The sequence below is a fragment of the Python bivittatus genome, unplaced genomic scaffold, assembly GCF_059951505.1.
Source record: "Python bivittatus isolate LINGU-HERP-01145 unplaced genomic scaffold, Pbiv_v1 ctg000080_np1212, whole genome shotgun sequence".
Taxonomy (NCBI): domain Eukaryota; kingdom Metazoa; phylum Chordata; class Lepidosauria; order Squamata; family Pythonidae; genus Python; species Python bivittatus.
Window position 1 is genome coordinate 49,560,659 of NW_028277035.1, and position 21,729 is coordinate 49,582,387.

Sequence of the window (21,729 nt, forward strand, 5' to 3'; positions counted from 1 at the left end):
TCTGGGAGATTGCTATGGTCTGCTCTCAGGTCCTGCAGCCACTTGGCACTGGTGTTATGTGTCTTCTCTTTCTCCCATATGCTTTTCCAGTACTATTCAGTTTCTGCTGTTGGTGGCTCTGCTGTTACTGTGTTGTTGCACTGCAGTTGGGAGTACACCTTGGATGCTTCTTTGGAGAACAGGGCATTTATCTTCTTGGCCTCTGCTTCTCTAGTGTATCTCCTTAGCCTGGTAGCCAGTGCTGTGAGCCTTTGTTTACCGGTCTCTAGGGCTTCAAATAGAATCAGGACCTTGTATTTTTTCAGTAGCTGAGTCTTATCCTTAATCTCCACATCCTTCTGTAGTTCCAGCAGCTGACTAACTTCTCTCCGAGTTGCTTTGATCTTAGCCTCCAACCTCATTTTCCAGGAGGGGTATGTACTGCTGTTCTTCTTGATCATGTAGCCAAGCATCTCAGGATTACAGCAGCTGTAGCATATACTAATTCATTGGTTTGAGTTATGATGGTAGTAGGGATTGTTGTGAGGGCTGTATGGGCATCTTCTAGCATACTATCTGATGGTACTTCTCCACTGAACCTTGGTAATTGGTCTTGAGGGTTGACTGTAGCTAGTTTATCTATGATCTTATGCTTTATATCAGCTGCTGTGCTCTGTAATGGAAGGTGTGGCAGTGAGATTCCAGTTTCAGGTGTTGGCTGCATGTCTAGGTATTCTTCTAGGTCTTCTTGAGTCCAGGATGTAATGTGTAGTTGGTCTATCTCAAGTTGAGAGAGCAGCTTCCTCTTCACTATGTTGAAGCATTGGGTAACTAGCTGTTTCTCAGTGTGGATGTAGATCTTCTATTCATCCATAGCTCCCTCATACATTTTATATATCCCCTCTCATTAGGTCTACTGCTGTAGTAGCATTCCATCAATTCCAGGTTCTCTTGTCTCATCCATGTATGGTTTGTTCCAGTAGCCCACTTATCATCAGATTGTCCTGAATCCCCAACATCTGGTGTGGACCTTGTTAATCCGGGTGATATCAGAGCTGGCACAACTCTCTTACTTCGTGTCACTCTCATATTTGAGGTAGGCAGGTGAAGTATTAGGGGGTCTTTGCCCAAGGACCTCTACTGGTAAGGTAGGTACCAGCTGGGATTCAAACCCTGGTCTCCCACATCAAAGGGCGGTGCTCTAACCACTATGCTAGCCAGCCTCTCTATATAACACACACACACACACACACACACACACACAATATTATACTATATTATAGTATATAGTATACTGTGGTAGCTCCCTGTCAACAAAATCTCTGAATGAAGTATTTGGCATAGAGTTTAGTTTCCTTTGAATTTAGCCTTCATGATCATGAGTAAATTTTGAAACTGTGGTCACCTCCAGACTGGCCCTTTGTGAAAGATCAAAAGCAGCTCCAGAGCAGCATGAGAAATGAATCAATCTATTCCTGGCTTCTCTGCAGAGTATACAAAATTGGAGCCAAACTGCTCATCTTGAAGTACTGTACTTTCTTGGAGAGCTTCTGGGAATCTATTCACCACTGGTGGTTACTCACAGTTTACCTCCTGTCTCCTTTTCCTTGCCATAATGTTGTTTTCTATATTTCAGGATCAGCAGAGAAAAGAATTGTAGGGCAGCCTCACAACGCTTTGGCAGATTAGGTAGAGGAAATGGGGGGATCTGTTATGTTGTGGAAGTCCCCAAAATATGTAATGTCTCCTGGGAGTCAGATACCAACCAAAGCACTGTTATAAACCTTCTTTTGCCTGGAGAACTCATCTACTCTCCTCCATCTCTTTAAATATATTTTTGTTGTTCAGTCGTTAAGTCGTGTCCAACTCTTCGTGACCCCATGAACCATATTGCGCCAGGCCTTCCTGTCCTTCACTGCCTCCCTGAGTTTGCTCAGTTTCATGCTCATTGCTTCAGTGATGCTATCTAACCATCTCATCCTCTGCCGTCCTCTTCTCCTTTTGCCTTCAATCTTTCCCAGCATCAGGGTCTTTTCCAAAGACTCCTTTCTTCGCATTAGGTGACCAAAGTATCTGAGCTTGAGCTTCATTATCAGTCCTTCCAATGAGCAATCAGGGTTGATTTCCTTTAAGATTGACTGGTTTGACCTCCTAGCAGTCCAGGGGACTCTTAAGAGTCTTCTCCAGCACCACAGTTCAAAGGCATCAATTCTTCGGCGTTCAGCCTTCTTTATGGTCCAGCTCTCACAGCCATACATTACTACTGGAAAAACCATAGCTTTGACGATGCATAAATATATTTAAAGATGATTAAAAATCAAGTGAATTTTAGATCACTTGCTATTTAGAGAAAACATAGACATTAAGACTATGTGTTATGCTATGGGTAAACTATGATGCATAATGTCTTGTTTGTTTTTATTTCCCATCCTGTAAACATACAACTTCATAAGTAAACATGGTTCTCTCCAGTCGTGAAGGCATGAGCAGCTTCTGAAGGCAGAACGATGATCAGAATTATGACATGAAATTCTGATGTCTACCAAAGTGCATACAGAGTAGAAGCTAGGGTTTGGGGTACATTTTGAAAATACACATGATCTGCAGGGAATTGCAAAACAATTATAAGAAACATTATTTGGTAAATTCAGAGTAAGCCTTCCTAAGCATCTTTACCATATGTAGTTGCAATGTCTGAACTGAACCTTAAGTTACAATTGTTCAAATCAGGGCCTACAGAAGGTATAATCCCCAAACAGGACAGGAAAAAATGTTAGTTCCTCCTCCACCACCTTTAAAAAACAGCAGGACACTATTCTAGTGGGTTATACTTAAATGGTAATGTTTTCCACTCTGGGGTGGGCAGAATAATGCTGTTCCTCTTTGCACATTCAACTTCTCCAATTACTCACCAAGAATCTTCCCTCTCTTCCTTGATCTTTTTCTCTGCAGGTGGCTAATCTCTTGCGGCTGTTCCAGATCCCTCAGATCAGCTATGCTTCCACCAGTGCCAAGCTGAGTGACAAGTCTCGCTATGATTACTTTGCTCGCACTGTCCCACCGGACTTCTACCAGGCCAAAGCTATGTCTGAGATCCTGCGGTTCTTCAACTGGACCTATGTCTCCACAGTGGCCTCTGAAGGTGACTATGGAGAAACAGGCATTGAAGCTTTTGAACAACAAGCTCGGGCCCGCAACATCTGCATTGCCACTTCTGAGAAAGTGGGACGCTCTATGAACAAGAAGACTTTTGACGGGGTGATTAAGGCACTGATGCAAAAACCCAGTGCAAGGGTGGTAGTGCTATTCACACGAAGTGAAGATGCTCGAGAGCTATTAGCAGCTGCTCAGAGGATCAATGTGTCCTTCACATGGGTGGCCAGTGATGGTTGGGGGGCTCTCGAGAGTGTAGTGGCTGGCAGTGAGCCGATAGCTGATGGAGCTATCACTATTGAACTGGCATCCTACCCAGTACAGGAATTTGCTGTGTACTTCCAAAACCTCAATCCCTACAACAACAGCAGAAACCCATGGTTCCAGGAGTTCTGGGAACACAAGTTCCAGTGTAGTTTCCACAACCAGAACTGCAGCCACTTCTCCCTGAAGACAGGGCAGTTTGAGCAGGAATCCAAGATCATGTTCGTGGTCAATGCAGTCTACGCGATGGCCCATGCTCTTCATAACATGCATCAAGCACTGTGCCCCAACGCCAGCAGGCTCTGTGATTCCATGAAGCCGGTGAATGGTAAGAGGTTCTACAAGGAGTTCATGCTCAACGTGACTTTTGATGGTAAGCCAAAAGAATGGTTTAATGTGTAGACCTGTTGGGGGAGGTGTGATGGAGAGCAAACACATAAGGACTGGGGCATGGGGAACAGGACTGGAGCCTCAGGCTGAGATGAACAGTGCGATCTCAGGGCCACATCCCAACTGATGGCAGGAATATCCTGAAAGGTAGAGTTTTCTATATGAGCACAAGCTGTCTGGAGTTGTGGTCATCCAGAAATTTTCCTGTGTAAATTGCTGTAATGTTATTGATGGGAAAAATCCTTCACTGATTGAATTTTGCCATCAAGTCAGAAGAGTCTCTCTCCTCTTCTCCTGGGCATGACAGCTACTGGTTTAGTATAAATTAAACAAAAACTGTAGTTTCCTCAGGCCAGGAGATTTGACTGCCTAGAATTTGACTTTCCATAAGTCCTGCTTGCATCTCACAGTGAAAGTAAGATAGCTACACACATCAATCCCCATTTAAGAGAGTTTCACAATGTTATTGCAATCCAGCTACAAGGCTCCCCCATCTGTACCCAGCTAAGTTCACACTTTCATTTGATTTTGCTTTCCTATGTCTTCACCCATGAGTGCCACAGCACTGGAATAATAAAGTTTTCATGTTAGCACAAGTGATGCCAATATAGCATATGGTGGGGCTCTGCAAAGAGTTCAGAAGGGGTGCTTCACAAAAATCTCAGTGTAATGAAAGCAACCCTCCTCAAAGCATTTAAGCCAGTGTTTTTCAAACTTGGCAACTTTAAGATGTGTGGACTTCAACTTCCAGAATTCCATGCTGGCTGGGGAATTCTGGGAATTAAAGTCCACACATCTTAAAGTTCCCAAGTTTGAAAAATACTGATTTAAGCAGCCATGTCTTCTAGAAAGCTTGGGTGGCTACTTGAAAGGCTGTTTCTTCCCTGTGTGTGCAGGACATACAAAATGGCTTCACTGACAATCCCCAGAAATGTTGTCTGTGTATACACCCACCAAAAACTGGGGAGACAGCATATGGAGCAACAAGCCTTCCAGAGGATGTGTCTGCTTGAGTGTTTCAAGGAGGGGGGCTTTGCTTGTACTAACACGTTTTGAAAAGCACCACTTCAGAATGCCTGGCATAGTTCTAATATACAGCTTTTTGGAAACATTGAAAGATTATTGGTTATGTTCTGGCTGCTCTGCAGTGATTCTAAAGATAGCCTTCCCCAACTTTACGCCTTTCAGATATTTTGGACATCAGCTCCCATAATTACCCATGTCTAATTTAGTTCTTAAGATTTCTGCACAAATTATATTGCTGTCAACTTGTTGAGGATACACAAGTAAATTATGGACATTGGGGGTGATAAGCTTCTCTCTGTACAAAAAAGACCCATGTAAAACATTTTATGTCCATATAAAAATGTCAATGAGTAGAACTTCTCTGTTTAAATGACAAAAGTATAAGAGAACCAGTTGGAAAAATCAGTTTCCCTGTGGACAGCCCAATTTGGTAATTGTGTCGTTTTTCTTTCCCTTGAATCCAATTTTACAAATCCATTTCACAGCTCCATTTCGACCATCACTAGACACCAAAAGTATGGTTCGATTTGACCAATGTGGAGATGGAATTGGTCGTTACAATATCTTCAACTACCAGAGAGCCAATGGGAGATACCGCTATCAGAAGGTAGGCTACTGGGCAGAAGGACTCATTCTGGACACCAACCTCATTCCATGGGTGAAGACCTCAATTCCTGTTTCCCAGTGCAGTGACCCCTGCAAGAAGAATGAAATGAAGAGCATGCAACCAGGAGACATGTGTTGTTGGATATGCATCCCATGCCAGCCATATGAATTTCTGCTGGATGAATTCACTTGCAGAGACTGTGGCCTCGGTTATTGGCCCAATAGGACATTAAATGGATGCTATGAACTACCCCAAGAGTATATTCACTGGAAGGATGTCTGGGCTATTGGTCCAGTCACAATTTCTTGCCTTGGTTTCATGTCCACTCTGTTTGTTTTGGGGGTGTTTGTTAAGAACAATGACACTCCCATTGTGAAGGCATCTGGCCGAGAACTATGTTACATCCTACTGACTGGAGTGTTGATGTGCTACAGCATGACATTTATCTTCATTGCCAAGCCTTCCACTGTGGTCTGTACTCTGCGGCGCCTAGGGTTGGGCACCTCCTTTGCTGTCTGCTACTCTGCCCTCTTGACCAAGACAAACCGTATTGCCCGGATCTTCAGTGGGGTCAAAGAAGGCGTGCAGCGCCCACGGTTCATAAGCCCCACCTCACAAGTCGTCATCTGCATGGCTCTTATTTCATGCCAGCTCGTTATTGTCGTCATCTGGCTCATGGTGGAGACTCCAGGCACACGAAAGGAGACTGAGCCTGACAAAAGGTATATCGTCACCCTCAAATGCAACAACCGAGACTCCAGTATGCTAATTTCACTCACCTACAATGTCCTCTTGATCGTCTTGTGTACCGTCTATGCCTTCAAGACCAGGAAATGTCCAGAAAACTTCAACGAGGCCAAGTTCATTGGATTCACCATGTATACCACATGCATCATTTGGCTAGCCTTCCTGCCCATTTTCTATGTTACCTCCAGCGATTACCGCGTAAGTTAGCTCTTACTGGGAATAAGATAAAACTTATCTTAGCATGTGGCAGGCAGCTTCAGAGAAGCTTTTCCAGCCTGGTGCCCTTCAGTCCAGATGTCTTAGGATACAGTTCCCACTGATGAAGGTGTTGGACTAGGAGGGGGAAGACCCACATTCTAGTCCATTCTTAGGTACAGAAGATCACTGGTGACTTTGGGCCAGTTATTCTTTTTCAACCAAAGCTCCTCCCTCTAAAGGTGGCTTTTATGGGGAAAAGTAGGAGGAGGGAGTGCTATGGATGCCACTTGGAGCTCCTGAATTAAAGGTGGCATATAAATTTAATAAACTCAGAGACTGCTAATTGTTCCATAAATAATCTTTTTTGATTTGGCACATGTCAACTTTTATCCCTCCCCCTTGATACTAGGAAATTTTAGTAAATCTATTCAAGTAACAACTAACAGGCCCATTCATTCATTCATTCATTCATTCATTCCACAGCTGGCATCAACAAGAAAATAAAGAAGGCAGAAAGGGTAAATAGTAAACTTCAAGTTGAAGATGCTAAGAACTTTAGCTGCAAGGCTTATTTGTGAGCAAACATTCCAAGATCTTGGACATGGGAAAGAGCATTGCTGCATAATGTAGTGCTACAGTATCTAAAGTGTGACAGGAATCTTCTGTGTTAATTCTGTTGCTAACTAATTGCAGAAAAACGATGCTGCAGCATTTCAGGGCTTGAGTGGGCAAACAGCACAGGTCTTTGATTACGTATCTGTGTTATAGGTTTGCTCAGGACACAAATATTCCAGCAGTCATGAACAGCAGCTTTCCCTTATTGGTCTACTTCTAGGAATTTCTGGAACAGTAATTGACAAAGAATGTCACACAATATCCCCAATTTAGCTGTCTCTGTAATAGCCATAAGCTGTTCTTTACCCTATCAGATTAAAAGAGTCATGCATTCTTCTTTCTTCCCATTTGGGAAACACTTTTTCCCAATAGAAAGAATACATAAAGCTCCCTGGGGTTTCTCCACACTTGATACTAAAGTGTAATTCAGTTTCTGGAATACACTTAGACAATAAGAGCTCAGAAGGGGGTGGAAGGAATCTGTGGCTCTTCATTATTAAGGTCATAAGAATTATCTAAAAAGTGTCAATGGTACTTGTGTAATTGTAGCCTGAATAGCACCTAACATTGCAACAAGAGCAAGAACAACCACAACAACCACAAAAATAGAGCTATTTATTCATCAGTGTGTTGCACTTTCAGGAGCAAAATAGGTGCTAGGCCCCTGGTTGCTCAGGCCAAAAAGTAGCAGAGATTGTTTTTAGGGGGATCAGATCCTGAAATCATAAGCCCTACTTTGGCTAACAAGCTATGAGAGCTGGAAATCTGGGAGATACTGTTCCAACATATTTGGAAGACCCCAGGTTGGAGAAGACTGATTTAAAAGCTGATTTACTACTTGATATAGCTCAGACTTGGACCAGCTCTGAATGGGAGTTGTAACCCAGATGCTTCCTGGGAAAGCAGTCTTACTTCCCAACAAAATGCAGTTGCCGGAATCATAACAAACAGCTGATAACCTTAAGATGGCAACAAAGAGTGAAGGCATATGGATCTTACAAATAACTTCATTCCTGTTCCAAACTGTTGATCTTGGAAAGACCCTTAGAGTCAGTCTACATAATCATTCTTCTATGAAGTTGCTGTTTTCAATTATTTAGGTCTATTGAACTAGTCTTCTGAATTTTCCATGTCTAGATAGAAATGTGGCCTAAACTTTATGCTTTCCTCTTGTGCAGTGCACAGGCTGTGGGAAAGGGACACAACACATGGACACAACAACCTTCAGGTGTTAATTCCAAGGACTCTGTGTCACACTGTGTCTCAATATTCCATGTGAGGATAAAATGCCATGTCTTCTGCAGATGGTAGACCTGGCCAACCTGATTGGGCTTGGAAGCTAAGCAGAAGTGTGCCTGGTTAGTGCTTGGATGGGAAACCACAAGGGAATTTCAGGTCTGTAGGCTAGACTCAGAATTTGAAAAATCATCCTATAAGAAGGTAATGGCAAACTACTGAATTGCTGTGAAGAAAACAGCAGGAATATTTCCATGGAGCCCCAGGAGCTGAGCTTGCCTCGACAGTACATTTGTCTTTAAAAAACTGGTCATCTGAATTCAACGTCTGTAGTCCAACTAATCGCATTCTGAAAAATTGTTGGAAATTGGATCAGAAAAAATTGGTAGTGAGAGGCAATTGCAACTTGGTCTCATCAGAGAGTATCCAGTGATTTGTCCAACAAACCAGAACACAGTGAAGTGATTCATGTGCAGAAAAGCATATGAATTGACTCTAGATACCATAAATATTTCTACCCACCTTGCAAATTTTACAGTCCACATCTAGAATCCTATGCCAAGCACAAACCTAAGGCACTGAATATAGTGAGGTACAATTAAAAAAAAAATGAACAAGCTTTTGCTTCACCCACAGTTTAGGGGTCTCAGATGAATGTACAATCTTAGCAGTGGGACAAAATGAATTCCCCACATCCCTGTATATTAATATTATAGCCCTGGCCAGAGAAACGATTGCCAGGGCTATAATTGACAGGGCAATCGGAACTCCTCCTGGAGTGGACACCTGGCTCGCTCCCAACCTCTCCCAGTTCAGGCATCCAGTCATAGCAACATCCTGGCATTGTTAGGTGGAAAAGCACAGTTGCTAGCATATCACCAGGAGGAGTTTGGAAAGCAACTAAGGTTTCTCATCCTAGCAAGCACAGAAACACGGGTTAATGCTAGCAATTTATTCTCTGCCTCTCTCTTATGAAGAGGATATCATTTAGGTGTTGACATGAAGGGGTGAGACAAGGCACTCAACTGATTGGTTGGCAAACAGGAACCGCTTGACTGACAATTCTCTTGGCTCAGTCATTGGCCTGAAGGGTGTGCTAATGGGCTGGTAGTCCTCTGGGAGTGCTAAACACACAGATACGTAAACATGCCTGTGCTCATAGCATCCTGGTGTCTGAACAGAACTGAAAGTAGACAAAACAGCTAGGATCAAAGTTGGGTATATTTGAAATTAGATTCAGAAGGGCTGAGAGATGGAAAAGCTGGCTACTTAGAAAAGCCCCTTGTGTTCTTGGAGGGGGAGATATAAGAAAAGATCTTTCATTTTAAAGGCATTACTCTTATAACAAAAATACAGTAATTCAACTAATGTGGGAACTATGGGCCTACACTGTTTTCGTAGTTATGCAATTGCATAAGAAGAACCTCACAGTTTTGATCAGAAATAGCAGATTCTCATCATGTTCAAGAATCTGACAGTAGCACAAATTATCTGTAATTGAGTAATTAGAAACTGGGAAATAATTACTTTTTGGACCTTAAGGCAATTTCAGAAATAAGCATTTCTAGACCTCACCCTCTATTACCCCAGTCTCTTTGAACCCTATGCTTCTTTCATTAGAGAAACAGCAACCCCTTGTGCCCATCGAAAAAATGTTAACACTTTACAGGTGTTCCTTTTTTAATATCTGAGAGTTCTGGAACTGAAAACAGAGCTGCCAAGAGTGCAGGAAACTTAAGGACCCCTTTCTGGGAGATGCTTCTGCATGACATAGAGATCACAACCTGCTTGCTAGACATGGAGCCAGATTGTTGTTGAAATGTTTTCTCAGTGCTTCTTCCTGTTGGTTTCATACTGGAAATCTTTAAACACTTTGTTTAAGAAGTGTGAGATGCTTAAAAAAGAATTCCCATAGAATGAAGGCGTTTTCTGGTTGTGTTACTCTTGTTTTAACTGGGCAACTGGCAGAGATCTTGCAAGCTTGTTCGTGGGCATTAACTACATGAAATTAACATGTGCTCATTCAGATTAAACACCATCTAAGCTTCTTAAGAGTGGATCATTTAATTCCACATAATGCTTGAGAAGGGGTGGGTGTACTGTCTGCTCATAGATGGTCCCCTAATTCATCTGGCTTCCTCTGCTAATTGGAGTTGCAGATTCTTGGATCAGAAACTACAATCCTCAAGTCACTAAAAGTTTTCAGTTAACAACCCACTGTGTTTGTGGGAGGGTTTGATGCTGGGAGAAACTTTGCAGAAGATGGGTTTATTAGTAAATTCTAGTTTACTAAAGACTAAGCATGTGTTATTTCAGTAAGAGTCTGTGAGAGCCTTATTAAAAAGGCAAAGAGATCTCTCTCTCTTTGTTGCTGGTTGTATTTTTGTAGCTCAGATGCGGTCACCCTGATATATGCATTTTTATATGTTACCCAGAACTATTAGAATGGGTGGCATATGTAGGCATGTATGAATAAATAAAATAAATGACACTTGAAAAACTGCTGCTGCTTTAAGGGGTCAATTCGTTGATGTGACTCTTAAAGCAGCTGCATCTTTTTTTCAGGTTTATGAGGAAGCCTGAAAAAAAGTCTCACTGCTTTAACAAAGATTGAGAGGTGCTGTTTTTGTGCTGTCCAGATGATCCTTCCTAATCATTTTTGAAGCATGCAGAGTCCTGCTATTTAGGAATCTCAAGCAGCAAAGCTTCCCCGGAAGTCATCACAGATAGAGACTTTTCCTGCATGAAATGGGAGATCTTCAGATTGGGGTTTCATCTGGCTAATGTAGAAATCAGGCTAGCAGCTTAACAGAAGTTCTTAATCCTGCTCTACAGTTCAGTTTTAGACAAGCTGAAGCTGTGGGCTGCTCGTGTGGAGTCAGGGCTATTATAGTACTAATAGTATGGGAACTGCATTTGCAGTTATGACAGCACTACACAATCCCACAAACTGCAACGATGTGGAAGAATTGTTGTTGCTGTAAGGATTTATTACAGGATCTTGTGGTTGTTATTGTGTAGCTGGAGACGCAAGTGCTCCTGTCACTCCACATAGCATATTGAAGCAGCTCAGGAACAGAACCTGTTGGGAGATAACATTATTACATCTCTTCTTCACACATGGATGTGAACATACATCTTTAGGACGGTCTTCAAATGAAGCATCTGAAGGTAGAACTTGCCCAGTCACTTCATCCTGGCCAAGAAGGCTGGCTAAGGAACGTCTCTCATAAGACGTGGGAAGAAGGGTGCTTGGAAACAAGCCTTGGCAGCAGCCCCCGCAGTCTGGTATAGCTTGGCCCCTGCCCCCACATTAGGATGGTCATTTCCAGCTAACCTTCCAGAAGGCTGCTCTGAAAGAGGCGAGAATGATGTTGTTGAGAGCCAGCTTGGTGTCGTGGTTAAAGGCACTGGACGAGGAGCAGGGTGACATGAGTTCTAGCCTTCCTTTAGGCACGGAAGCAGCTGGGAGACTCTGAGCCAGTCACTCACTCAGCCCTAGACTGGGAAGTTGAAAACATCTTGGAAGAAGGTCCTGGCAACCACTCTGGAAAATGTTTCCAAGGAAACTGCATGGATCTGTTTTGATACATTTTGATGGCTTTTAATTGTTAGAATGTAAGCTGCCTAAAATCTGTGGAGGGTGTGGAATATAAAGGTAAGCACGTACATAAACAAATATGAAAAAATAAACTTTACTTGAAGAGGAACTGGGTTTAACACTTGTTATAGACTGGATTCACGTATCATTCTAAAGCCATAGTTTATTTTAATCATGGGTTGCTCAATAAGTCACAGTTGCTGGTAGTAATGCACTAGGATGAATGATAAACCAGAATCTGCAACTCACAGGGGCTGGACTGTGCGCTGAAACAAAAGTAGGGCTCCCATAAGAGGCCTGCAAAAATCCTTTGTTGCCATCTGGTGGCCATTCAGATGGCTGCAGCTCAGATACAAGGAGAGCTAGGCAGAAACCACACAAACCTGACACGGCTTAGTACAGAGTATGAAGACAGCCGCAGAATCAGAAAGTTTGGAACATGTTCAGGATGGAATTAAACCAAAATTCAAATAGCTGGTGCTGGGAAATAAATCTTCCTTAAGTTTCTGGCTTCCTGAACAAGTTTGGACTTCTATGAGACAAACAGGAGAAATTCCTAGAATAAATTAGAGGATGAGAAATACCAATAGGATGATTTAATCTGTCAAAGGCAAGATTGCTCCTGATTGGACTTTCTTTTTCCTCCATGACTTTAGATTGGCCTGTTTGTAAATTACAAATTTGTTACTTGACTATTGAGATAGCCTGTAGGTAGGAAGCTGTCTCCATATTTCCAGAGTTCCCACAATATTTCCTCATGTGAAGATAACTCATAGTTGTTATTGTTTGGTTACAGCAGAAGATACATACTGTAGGTACTAACTTTAAATGAAGTATAGATGAGTAACTAGCAGGATTTACAAGTATAAAGGTCATTGGGGCTGAGTTCTTTTTCTCAATAATACATCCGTTTCATGTTGTTGAAACGGGCTTTCCTTTCTACCTCCTAATTGGTAAAGCTATTGTGAAAATGCATTAATTCATTATTGACTGAAGAAGTTATGTGCATTCCTGAAGTCAGCTGGATCTCCTGAGCCTCTCTCATAATATTTTTCGCTTCATATTTCACACTCAGTTGCATAAAATCCATTTATATGTTGTGGGAGTTGACTTCTGACAGTATGGCAAATGCATTGATTGAGTGCAAAAAAGGGTTATTTAATTTCTGAGATGATGAAGGTTTTGTTTCCTTAGTAAGCCAAGGCCAAGGGCAATCAACATCCAGTCTCTTTCACCACATTGTATAAATCTGTGCTAGTCTTTCTTGCACTCTAACCACCCACTTCTCTTCATGTATTTTTATGCATTCATTCTGACATTTAAGCAGCAACCTTCCAATAGCTTAATTCTTCCAACCTTAAATCAGATTAAAATTGGACTGCTAAACTGGGGCACCATATTGGTCAAGCTCAGGGAAAATTCTGGATAGCTGTGGGCCACTCTTAATATCTGGCTGGGCAAGGGCTTCCACAGGCAGGAAAACAATGTAAAATATGCACAGCTAAATTATGCACATGGGCAGCACTGGATGTTCTACTTTCCCCTGAATTTTGTGAAAAGGGTTGTTGTATTTCTTAATTTTTAAATTTGTGTTAAGCTTCTTATTGAGTTTCCATGTATCTCTATCGACTGCTGTTGGAGAAGACACTGGATCCCAAAAGCCATATGCAGCTTTGAAGAAGGCTTAGTGTGTTACAGAGTAATCTGACAATAGAAATAGTAACAGGGAGATTCTATGGTGGAATATCCATCACTTCCATCAACGGTCAGCTTGCAAAGGTCAGGGTGGAAGGCACAGGGTGCTCTTTTTCTTCTCCCCCCTCCCACCAATTCCACTGATCACACTAGGAGGGAATTAACTCTGCCTGCACCAATATTCAGGGCTATTTGGGGATGTAGGGGGGGGATTAGGAAGAGTCCTGTGTCACTTTCCCAGAATGCCACATTTCCACTCTCAGCACTGATGGGAACTCCTGCTAATCTGTCTCTTGCAATTCTGGAGGTTTCCAGCATCTTGCCCACAAGGACTCACTCCCTACCAGCAAAGGAGCACCTCCACTCCCTCCAGGAACTCCTTCAGCCTCTTTCTCAGGAGGCCCAGAATCCCTCTCTTAATTGACTCCTCTACAAGGCTCCTTAGCCATGTCTGCAGCAAATCTACTCTTCCTTAAGAAAAGAAAAGGCAATAACAAATTTGGAACCTGCTTTTCTTTTGTGCAAACATAGGGCTATCCCAATGTGGCTATCCATCCAGTCCCAAAACTTCCCCCAAATATCATAAGGCCCACATGCCTATGATCCAGCTTGCCCTCATGCAAGTGGACCTAAATGCCTTTGGAGATGCAAGACAGCTCAATTCCTTGGTCAGCGAGTGAGGCAGGGTGAGGGTGGGTAGCCTTTCCTTCACTTGGAAAACAAAGGGCAGGAGCAACACACAAACCAGCATGTTGTATCCAACTGTGAAGTGGAAGGACAGAGAAAGAGGGGGAAATAAACACCTTTTCTTGGGGATGGCCAAGATCTGGAGTTTAATTTGTAAGTCTGCTCTGTAGCAGAAGTGTTGGGGGCACCAGTAGTGTATCCCATAGGGAAAGCAGACTCTTCCCATCAGGAAGGCACAATTGATGGGTAGGTATTATTGTTCTTATGAATGGGCTCCATATGATTAAAATGATAATTAGACCCATCTTGTCCTCTGTATGTTGAGCATGGTCACCAGAGAAAGGGAGTCTTGTGTAATGTGCGGTCCTCCAAAGGGCCAGGATCTATGCATTACCAAGGACAGCTGTATCATTTGGGGCAGGACCAACAATTCAGCCCTCCTGGACCTCTTTAATTGCTTGGAGCTCACCTATGGGATTAATGAGACCACTAGTCTGGTCTCAGTGTTTAGATGACTAGTGACATGTGGCTCTTGCCCATATGTTTGAAAAGCCACTTTTAAAGTGGATTCTTCAAGTGTTCGTGTAACCAGACAAAAACAAGAAAATGTTTGAGCCCTTGAGGGAAGAACAGGGCTGGCCCTGGAGAATTCATTGCTGATCAGACTGGAGCCAGACTGCCTGAGGACAGTACCAGACTTTGCACAGGTCCACAATAGCCAGCACCAAACTGTGGATGGGTTCAGGAATGTTGAGGGGTTAAAGAGTACTTTCAGCTCAGCCCCACCCCTGCAACTCCAAACAATGCAAAACAGAAAACCACCCCAAGTGACCATTTTTGGCTTATCCCTGGGGGTGGGGAAGGGATACAAGGATGTTGGTGGGCTATAGGTGTCCTTCAGGCTGCCCGAAGATTATCATGTTTTTGTTAATGTTGGGATCATGCTTTACATGAATATTTCTTTACAAACTGGAACAGTGGCCCGTTACACATGAATACTTAAAGTGCCTGTGAATCCATCCCTGTCTTTCACTTCCTTGCTTCATGCTTCAGGTTGCTGGACTGGTTTGCTTCTTTCTTTTTTCCTCTACAGGTTCAGACCACGACAATGTGTATCTCAGTTAGCCTAAGCGGCACAGTGGTCCTTGGCTGCCTCTTTACCCCCAAGCTGCACGTCATTCTCTTTCAGCCCCAGAAGAACGTAGCCAGCCATCGGGTTTCCACCAATCGATTCAGCGTGACAGCTGCAAGCTCCAGCCACTCGCATGGTGAGCAATAGGCGGTCCTTATAAGCACTGGTCACCACCTTATGTCCATCCACAGTGTGACTGACAGCAAAGATCCCCCTGACTCGGCGTATTCAGTGGATAAGTTTGTCTAAGCAGCGATTTATTCTGACCATTGTGCGGCTGAATTGTCTTTGATCAGGAGCTTTAGCCTACCATGTCTTAAACATCATCAACAGTTGATGTAGGTGCACTAGGTGATGTTAGCATAGGTCAAGGTGCACCACTCTGAAAAGCAGCAAATGTTCCCAGGAAATTATGAAAATAACTGCTGATAGCTGTCAGTCAATTTTGTCATCCTTGGCCACATTTACACATAATGCAAAAGTATAAACCTAGCAGGTTGAAGACAAACTGCAGTATTCATCCTTCTCCTCTGGAGCACAAATGTTTTTCTTTTCATTTCTGACTAACCCCTGCTGGTCTTGACCTCTGATGAACTGAGGCTTAAGTGTGCTTGGTGAAAACATGCCAACTTTAAATCAGAATTCAGAAAGCTGACCTGTTTTCACCAACTGCAGTTAAGATTAATCAAAGTTTTGGATTTGAGCATAATGCAAAACACAAAGTAAAGTGGAAGTTTCCAGTTTCCCCCCATTGATTGTGGTGGAGACAAGGTGAGCATTTGTGCAGCTGAGGTGTATGCCAGCTCAAATAGACAATATAACAACAACAACAGTATCAACCAATGTTGCTAAGGAAGCTTAACAGCCTTCCCTGAAGTTTAAGAGCCTTCCCTCCACAAAGTAGGCTCCTGACAACTCTCTCTTTGCATTTCAAGAATTAATATACTATATGTTTTAAATTAATTAAAAGTAAAACCACCATAGAACAAGACTGAAAAGAAGAAGGCTTTGCTTTCCCCTTAATCAAAACCAAAAGCCAAGCTCCTTGACATCAACTAATGGTGTTAATTTTGTGTCATCATCTTGTTCTCTCTTGAGCCGCTATTCTTGGCTCTTCTCTGAATGTGAAATCACGTCATGAGATTTCACAGAGCAATTGGTCTATGAAAATAGTCAGCCAAAGAAGAAACTACACAGAGATGAGAACTAGTTATTTTGTCACAGAGTTAGTCTTCTTTAGCCTACCATGTCTTAAACATCATCAACAGTTGATGTAGGTGCAATGGGCAATGTTAGCATAGGCCAAGGTGCACCACTCTGAAAAGTAAATAATGTTCCTGGGAAATTATGAAAATAACTGCTGATAGCTGTCAGTCAATTTTGTCATCCTTGGCCACATTTACACATAAAGCAAAAGTATAAACCTAGCAGGTTGAAGACAAGCTGTAGTACTCATCCTTCTGCATAAAATGTAGAACCATCTTTGTAAGCCATTTGAATTCAGGGATGCAGGCCATTTATTTTCCTGTGGTATCTACAATAACCTATTTTCCCAGTAAATATATCCTGGCAAAACAGTTCAATCAAGACTCTTTGCAGAGATAGAATGACAATATAAGGAGAGAGTATCAATAGCCTACATTGTGGGGAAACTGAATCTCTTTGTCGGGAAACACTCCCAGCACACTTTCTTAACAATACTTGGTTGACACTATTGTTATTGTTATTACTTTGTCTATTCATCCAATTTTTATCACAGCCTTTAGACTGGATATTTGGGGTTCTAACCAAAAGCCTAGGAACCATGGAGGTATCATTGTAACATGGAGGAAATTCCGAGCAAGGTGGTTTTTTGCAAAGTCAGTGTTGCCAAGTCCAGTCAATTAAAACTTCCAAATATTTGGAGAATCCCTTTGTTAAGGTTCCAGGAGCTCTGATTCCTACTGGTATTAGGGTTGACTTTTTTTCCCAAAGCCTTTCAGTTACAATTTGCAAATCCCATATTTTGTTACTTTTCCCATATGTGTTTTGTCAGTTCAACTATTGGCTGATATTGCTACATCTATGAATCACACCTTTTTCTGTTCAATAATAATAATGTCTGGTGTGATTATGTTTCCAGTGTCTATGGTTTGCATGTTAAATTCCTACAATTATTAGTTCATTTGGTGTTTGCAGTTTTCAGGATGCTCTCCTGTCTTCTCCAACAGCATCTCATCATCTTGGTGCTGCTGGGGTTCTCTTTTCCATTGCCACCCATCTCCATGAGAAAGCCCCATCACCCAATCAGGCTTTTAAACGTAAGAATTGGTTGGCTAGATTAGATCATTGCAGGCACCTCAGCTGCATGGAAAAGCTGAAGCAGGGCAGGGTGTCAGGCTGATTCTAGAGGTCCTCGAGGGCAGAGACACCACAATACTCCAGATGTCATTTTAGAAATCAAACTAGAGGAACAGGTCAATATGTAAGAAAATGTACTGTGTAAAATTTCTAGCTTTTTTGAAAATAGTGATAAATGAAATGACCATCTCCCTCCCTATTTTAAACTATTTCAGTTTATATGCCTTGTTGGACAGATTTCTCCAAAGATACACTTTTTTTTAATCTATCCTTTTTCTATTATGCACATTTCGGCAATTTTCCTGGGTGTAATGTGTTTTCATTTGAACCGTTTGCCTACCATGCACTTGGGTGGTTTGTGAATGGTGATGTTTGAGACATAGTTATTATGTATGGGATTCTTAACTACTGTCCTTTGAAATCTTTTCCCAAACTGTGTCTTACAGGGTCAACTTCTCAATACGTCCCAACAGTGTGCAATGGCCGTGAAGTAGTGGACTCTACCACCTCATCCTTGTGAACACTTGTGGTCGGTGCCCATGACTGTTTGTAGCCATTGTGCTCACCTCCTACAAACAAATGCCCTTTTTTGTTTCTCACTGGGCCTTTTGTTTCCTTAGAAAACAACAACAGCATCAAGTTCATCTGTTGGACAAGCTTTTCCAAGGCATAGGAATAGGGACACAAGAAATGAGACAAAACCTTTATCCTCAAAGACAAACTGCAGCTCAGAAAAGCAGGAGTATTTCAGCACAGGTGGAAGGGTAAAATGATCAAGTGGCTCCATATCATAGTATATACAGTATATATAGGACTGGATAAAATGTTCTACTTGGGCTACAAGACAGTATTCTGAACCAACAATTTCTGTTTGTATTAATCTTCCTCTTCCTTTCTGTTAGACTTCAAACTATGAAGAAACCAAGGAAAACTTGGCACAGTGCAAGAGGTGGAACAGAATCTTCTCACTTTTTAAAACCTGGTGATTCACACCTCTTAATTGAAATGAACCAACTCGTTATATTCTTCTGTTTGTTTTACAAACTTAGCACTCAAGTTATCAAGCTTCCTTTGATAAACAAACTTAGGGCATAATCTAAGCAGGAAAGTAAATGCACAACTGGAATTTAATACCACAAAGTAGGCCAAGCCAGGAAGAAAGGCACTGAAATTGTGTTATTTTAATAACAATACAGAAGTTGCACACTGAAAACTTCTTTGCTGGTTGGGTAATACTATTGGCAATAACAGCAGAATAAGCAAAGAACTAGTTGTGTAAACCAGTAAAAAGATGCCTGAAAACTACCATGGTGATTCAGGTCTGTAGACACTGATTCAGAGGGGATTCTGATCTCCAGACTTTACTCTGTTGTAGGAAGAGAAAGAAGACCTTGAAAGGTGATCTTGTTACTTGAATTATATGGTAGTTAAATATTGGGAGATGTAGTGCCAATATAAACCCAACAGTTTCTTTGTGTCCTAATAGTTCACAGGGATTCAGTTATGGGAAAAAGTAGGATCTTATCTTAAGCTAGCAAGAATTTATCTAAGCTGCTTAGTGAGAGAAAAACACTGGACAGAATGCCACTACACCCAGATGGAAAGAGACTGGGGAAGAACACCCATCCATCAAGGAAAACGTTTCTTCTGCTTGCCTTTGATGCTGACGTTTCACGAAAACTGTTGCCTGGCTTCTGGCCTGATGCTATTCCACAGCTATCTGCTACTGCTAAATTTCCTTGCTCTCAGAACAGAAGGGCAATCTTTTCTGCTGGTTCCTTAAGGGATGCATAAAGCTTCTGGCAAAGAGTATGACGGAGCTTCAGTGGTTGCTCTGGGCCAGGAACAGATCTAGCAAAAAAGTGAACCTCCTTTTTACGAAGACTCTTGAACCCTTATCTACATGTAGCCTGTTCTCAGCAACAACTCCATTATAGCACACTTATTTCTTCTTTTAAGCTACCTGTGTTGCCAGTGAGCTAAAGTAGTTAATAGCACACTTTTCTCCATGGAAAAGCCTGCCCAACCTCCACCTGTCTTCTGTGCTTCCTTCACTTTATCCCTGCTTGTAAAGTTGCCTTTTCAAATCTGCAGATGCATCAAGGGACAATATTATGTGGGATAGTGAGAAACAGGGCACTCCAGTCCCAATGTCACAAGGAGGATCTGCCAGGCCTGACTCTAACAGTCTGAAAGAGCAACTGGGCCACCAAACACCACCACAAGCTCTTCCTAACTATAAGGGGGAAAGTTCACCTCTGGAAGGTTCTATTCGTCTCTGAGCAAATTTATCTACTTTAGAAATGCTGCTGAAGGTTTGAAGGGAAACCCTTTATGCCTAAGTATATACGGTGCTGAATATTTTGGTGCAGACCATTTCATCAGTTACAACTTACGCCAAGAGCCATCTGTGACTGGCTGTTGAGTTGGCATAGTATGTTAGGCTAAAAATATCTTTTGCTAATTTATGCCTTGGTGTCTTCTACAAACCCAATCGATTAGACAGTTCTGTTAACATGGTATATTGGTATATTCATGCAAGCAGAGCCATGATTTCTTCTAAGCTGCTATGGCTGGCTGCACAGTTAATAGACACATTTAACACCATATTGCCTATGTGAGGCACTAAACCCTTCATCATGGCTCTTGAAACCTTCTAAAACCTCACTGCCAATGGCAGGAAAAGCTTCAAGCTATTCCAAAGTGGGGGCGGGGGGGGGCTGAGGCGAAACCTCTTGAACAAACTTTCATGGAGACCAGCACAAAGGAAAAAGCAGCTGTTTGTAAGTGATGTGTTGGTTTGAGTGAGAAAACAAGGAAGCCTTTGTGCAGGCAGCTGTTTACAGGAAAGAAATCTCAACTGTGAAAAAAGGGGTGAGGCGGGCTGCGGATGGTCTTCAGTACATCTGGCAAAACTGCAATGCAAACTAGACTCTTTGCTACATTGGGGGAAAAACAGCATGTGCTCATCCAGATTTTGAGGACCCCTTGGTCACCTGGAAGAGTTTCCTAAACCTTCCAGAGTGGAAAAAGACAGCATGATTAGAAACTGGAGCAAGATTTAAGCATTTCTTCCACATCCTATGGAAATCTAGCACTTGTGCTTTGAAAAGGATAAGTTAATTTGTGGCTCTTCTGAGCAAGCTTTGGGATTGTGCCAAATCCAAATGAAACCACAATGGCAGCAGAGTTTTCCACATTTCTCCTGGGCAAGAGTAAATCAGAAGCTTCTGCCCCCTCAGTATTTGTCACTGACTGTAGTTTCAACCTGGGCCTCCTTAATAAGAAAGGCAGCCTGATTTAAATATCACAGTGTTTGCTCTGTTTTAAGATATTTAATCTCATCCTAAAGTAACACAAAAGAAACTACTTCTCACTTTGTGTGCTTTGGTGGTTTTATTACACACCTCTGTTAATTCTGATGCTCGACAATCATTTGGGATGGAGCTTCTGTTTGTGAGAGGTTTGAACATCATTTCCTGGCAGCTGAAGAAAACGAAATCTCTTGTATTTTTCTATCTTACTAAAAAAAAAAAAAAGCTATTATGTCAGCATGTTCTTAAATTTGTTCAGGACAAAAGAGTAAAGAATATCAAAGGACTGGGGAAATGTTCCGAGGACTTAAATGTTAAAAGCACAATTTTATTTCTCTAAAGCAATTCTGTTTATAAAACTTATTGTATACCACAAGGCTTCTAGAACCAGTAGCAATGATTAACGTAGGCCTTATTCTTGGTTTGGAACAAGCAGTTCTCCCTGCAGCTCAGGGGTGGAGTGGGGTAGGGAGGTAGAACTACCTCACGACCAGGAAGACGAACTTTTCCAATATCATTTTAAAAAGCGTGTACTTTGGAATCTTAAACTGATTTAAAAGCTGAACTGTTTCCCATTTCTCAAATGTTCCCCACATGAGCTTCCTGTGGGGATCCATCAAAAGAATGACTACAAAGATGTTAAAAACAGGTTCTTGGGTATCTAAAGGTATTTGCAGATTGAAGTGTTTTTCTGTGTATCAATGTCAGTGTTTGAACCAGGCAATGCGGGGATGATGAAATACCA

General features: G+C 42.1%; 1 protein-coding gene across 1 annotated transcript in view; it reads left to right on the plus strand.

Annotated features, from left to right (window-relative positions):
• Nucleotides 1–18,190, plus strand: part of GRM2 (glutamate metabotropic receptor 2) — a 50,275-nt gene extending 32,085 nt beyond the window's left edge. The window contains exons 2-5 of the mRNA XM_088134782.1: nucleotides 2,932–3,769; nucleotides 5,298–6,364; nucleotides 15,292–15,466; nucleotides 18,117–18,190. Coding sequence (XP_087990908.1) covers nucleotides 2,932–3,769; nucleotides 5,298–6,364; nucleotides 15,292–15,466; nucleotides 18,117–18,190 — 2,154 coding nt within the window. The remainder of the gene's footprint in view (nucleotides 1–2,931; nucleotides 3,770–5,297; nucleotides 6,365–15,291; nucleotides 15,467–18,116) is intronic.
• Nucleotides 18,191–21,729: the final 3,539 nt, after the last annotated feature.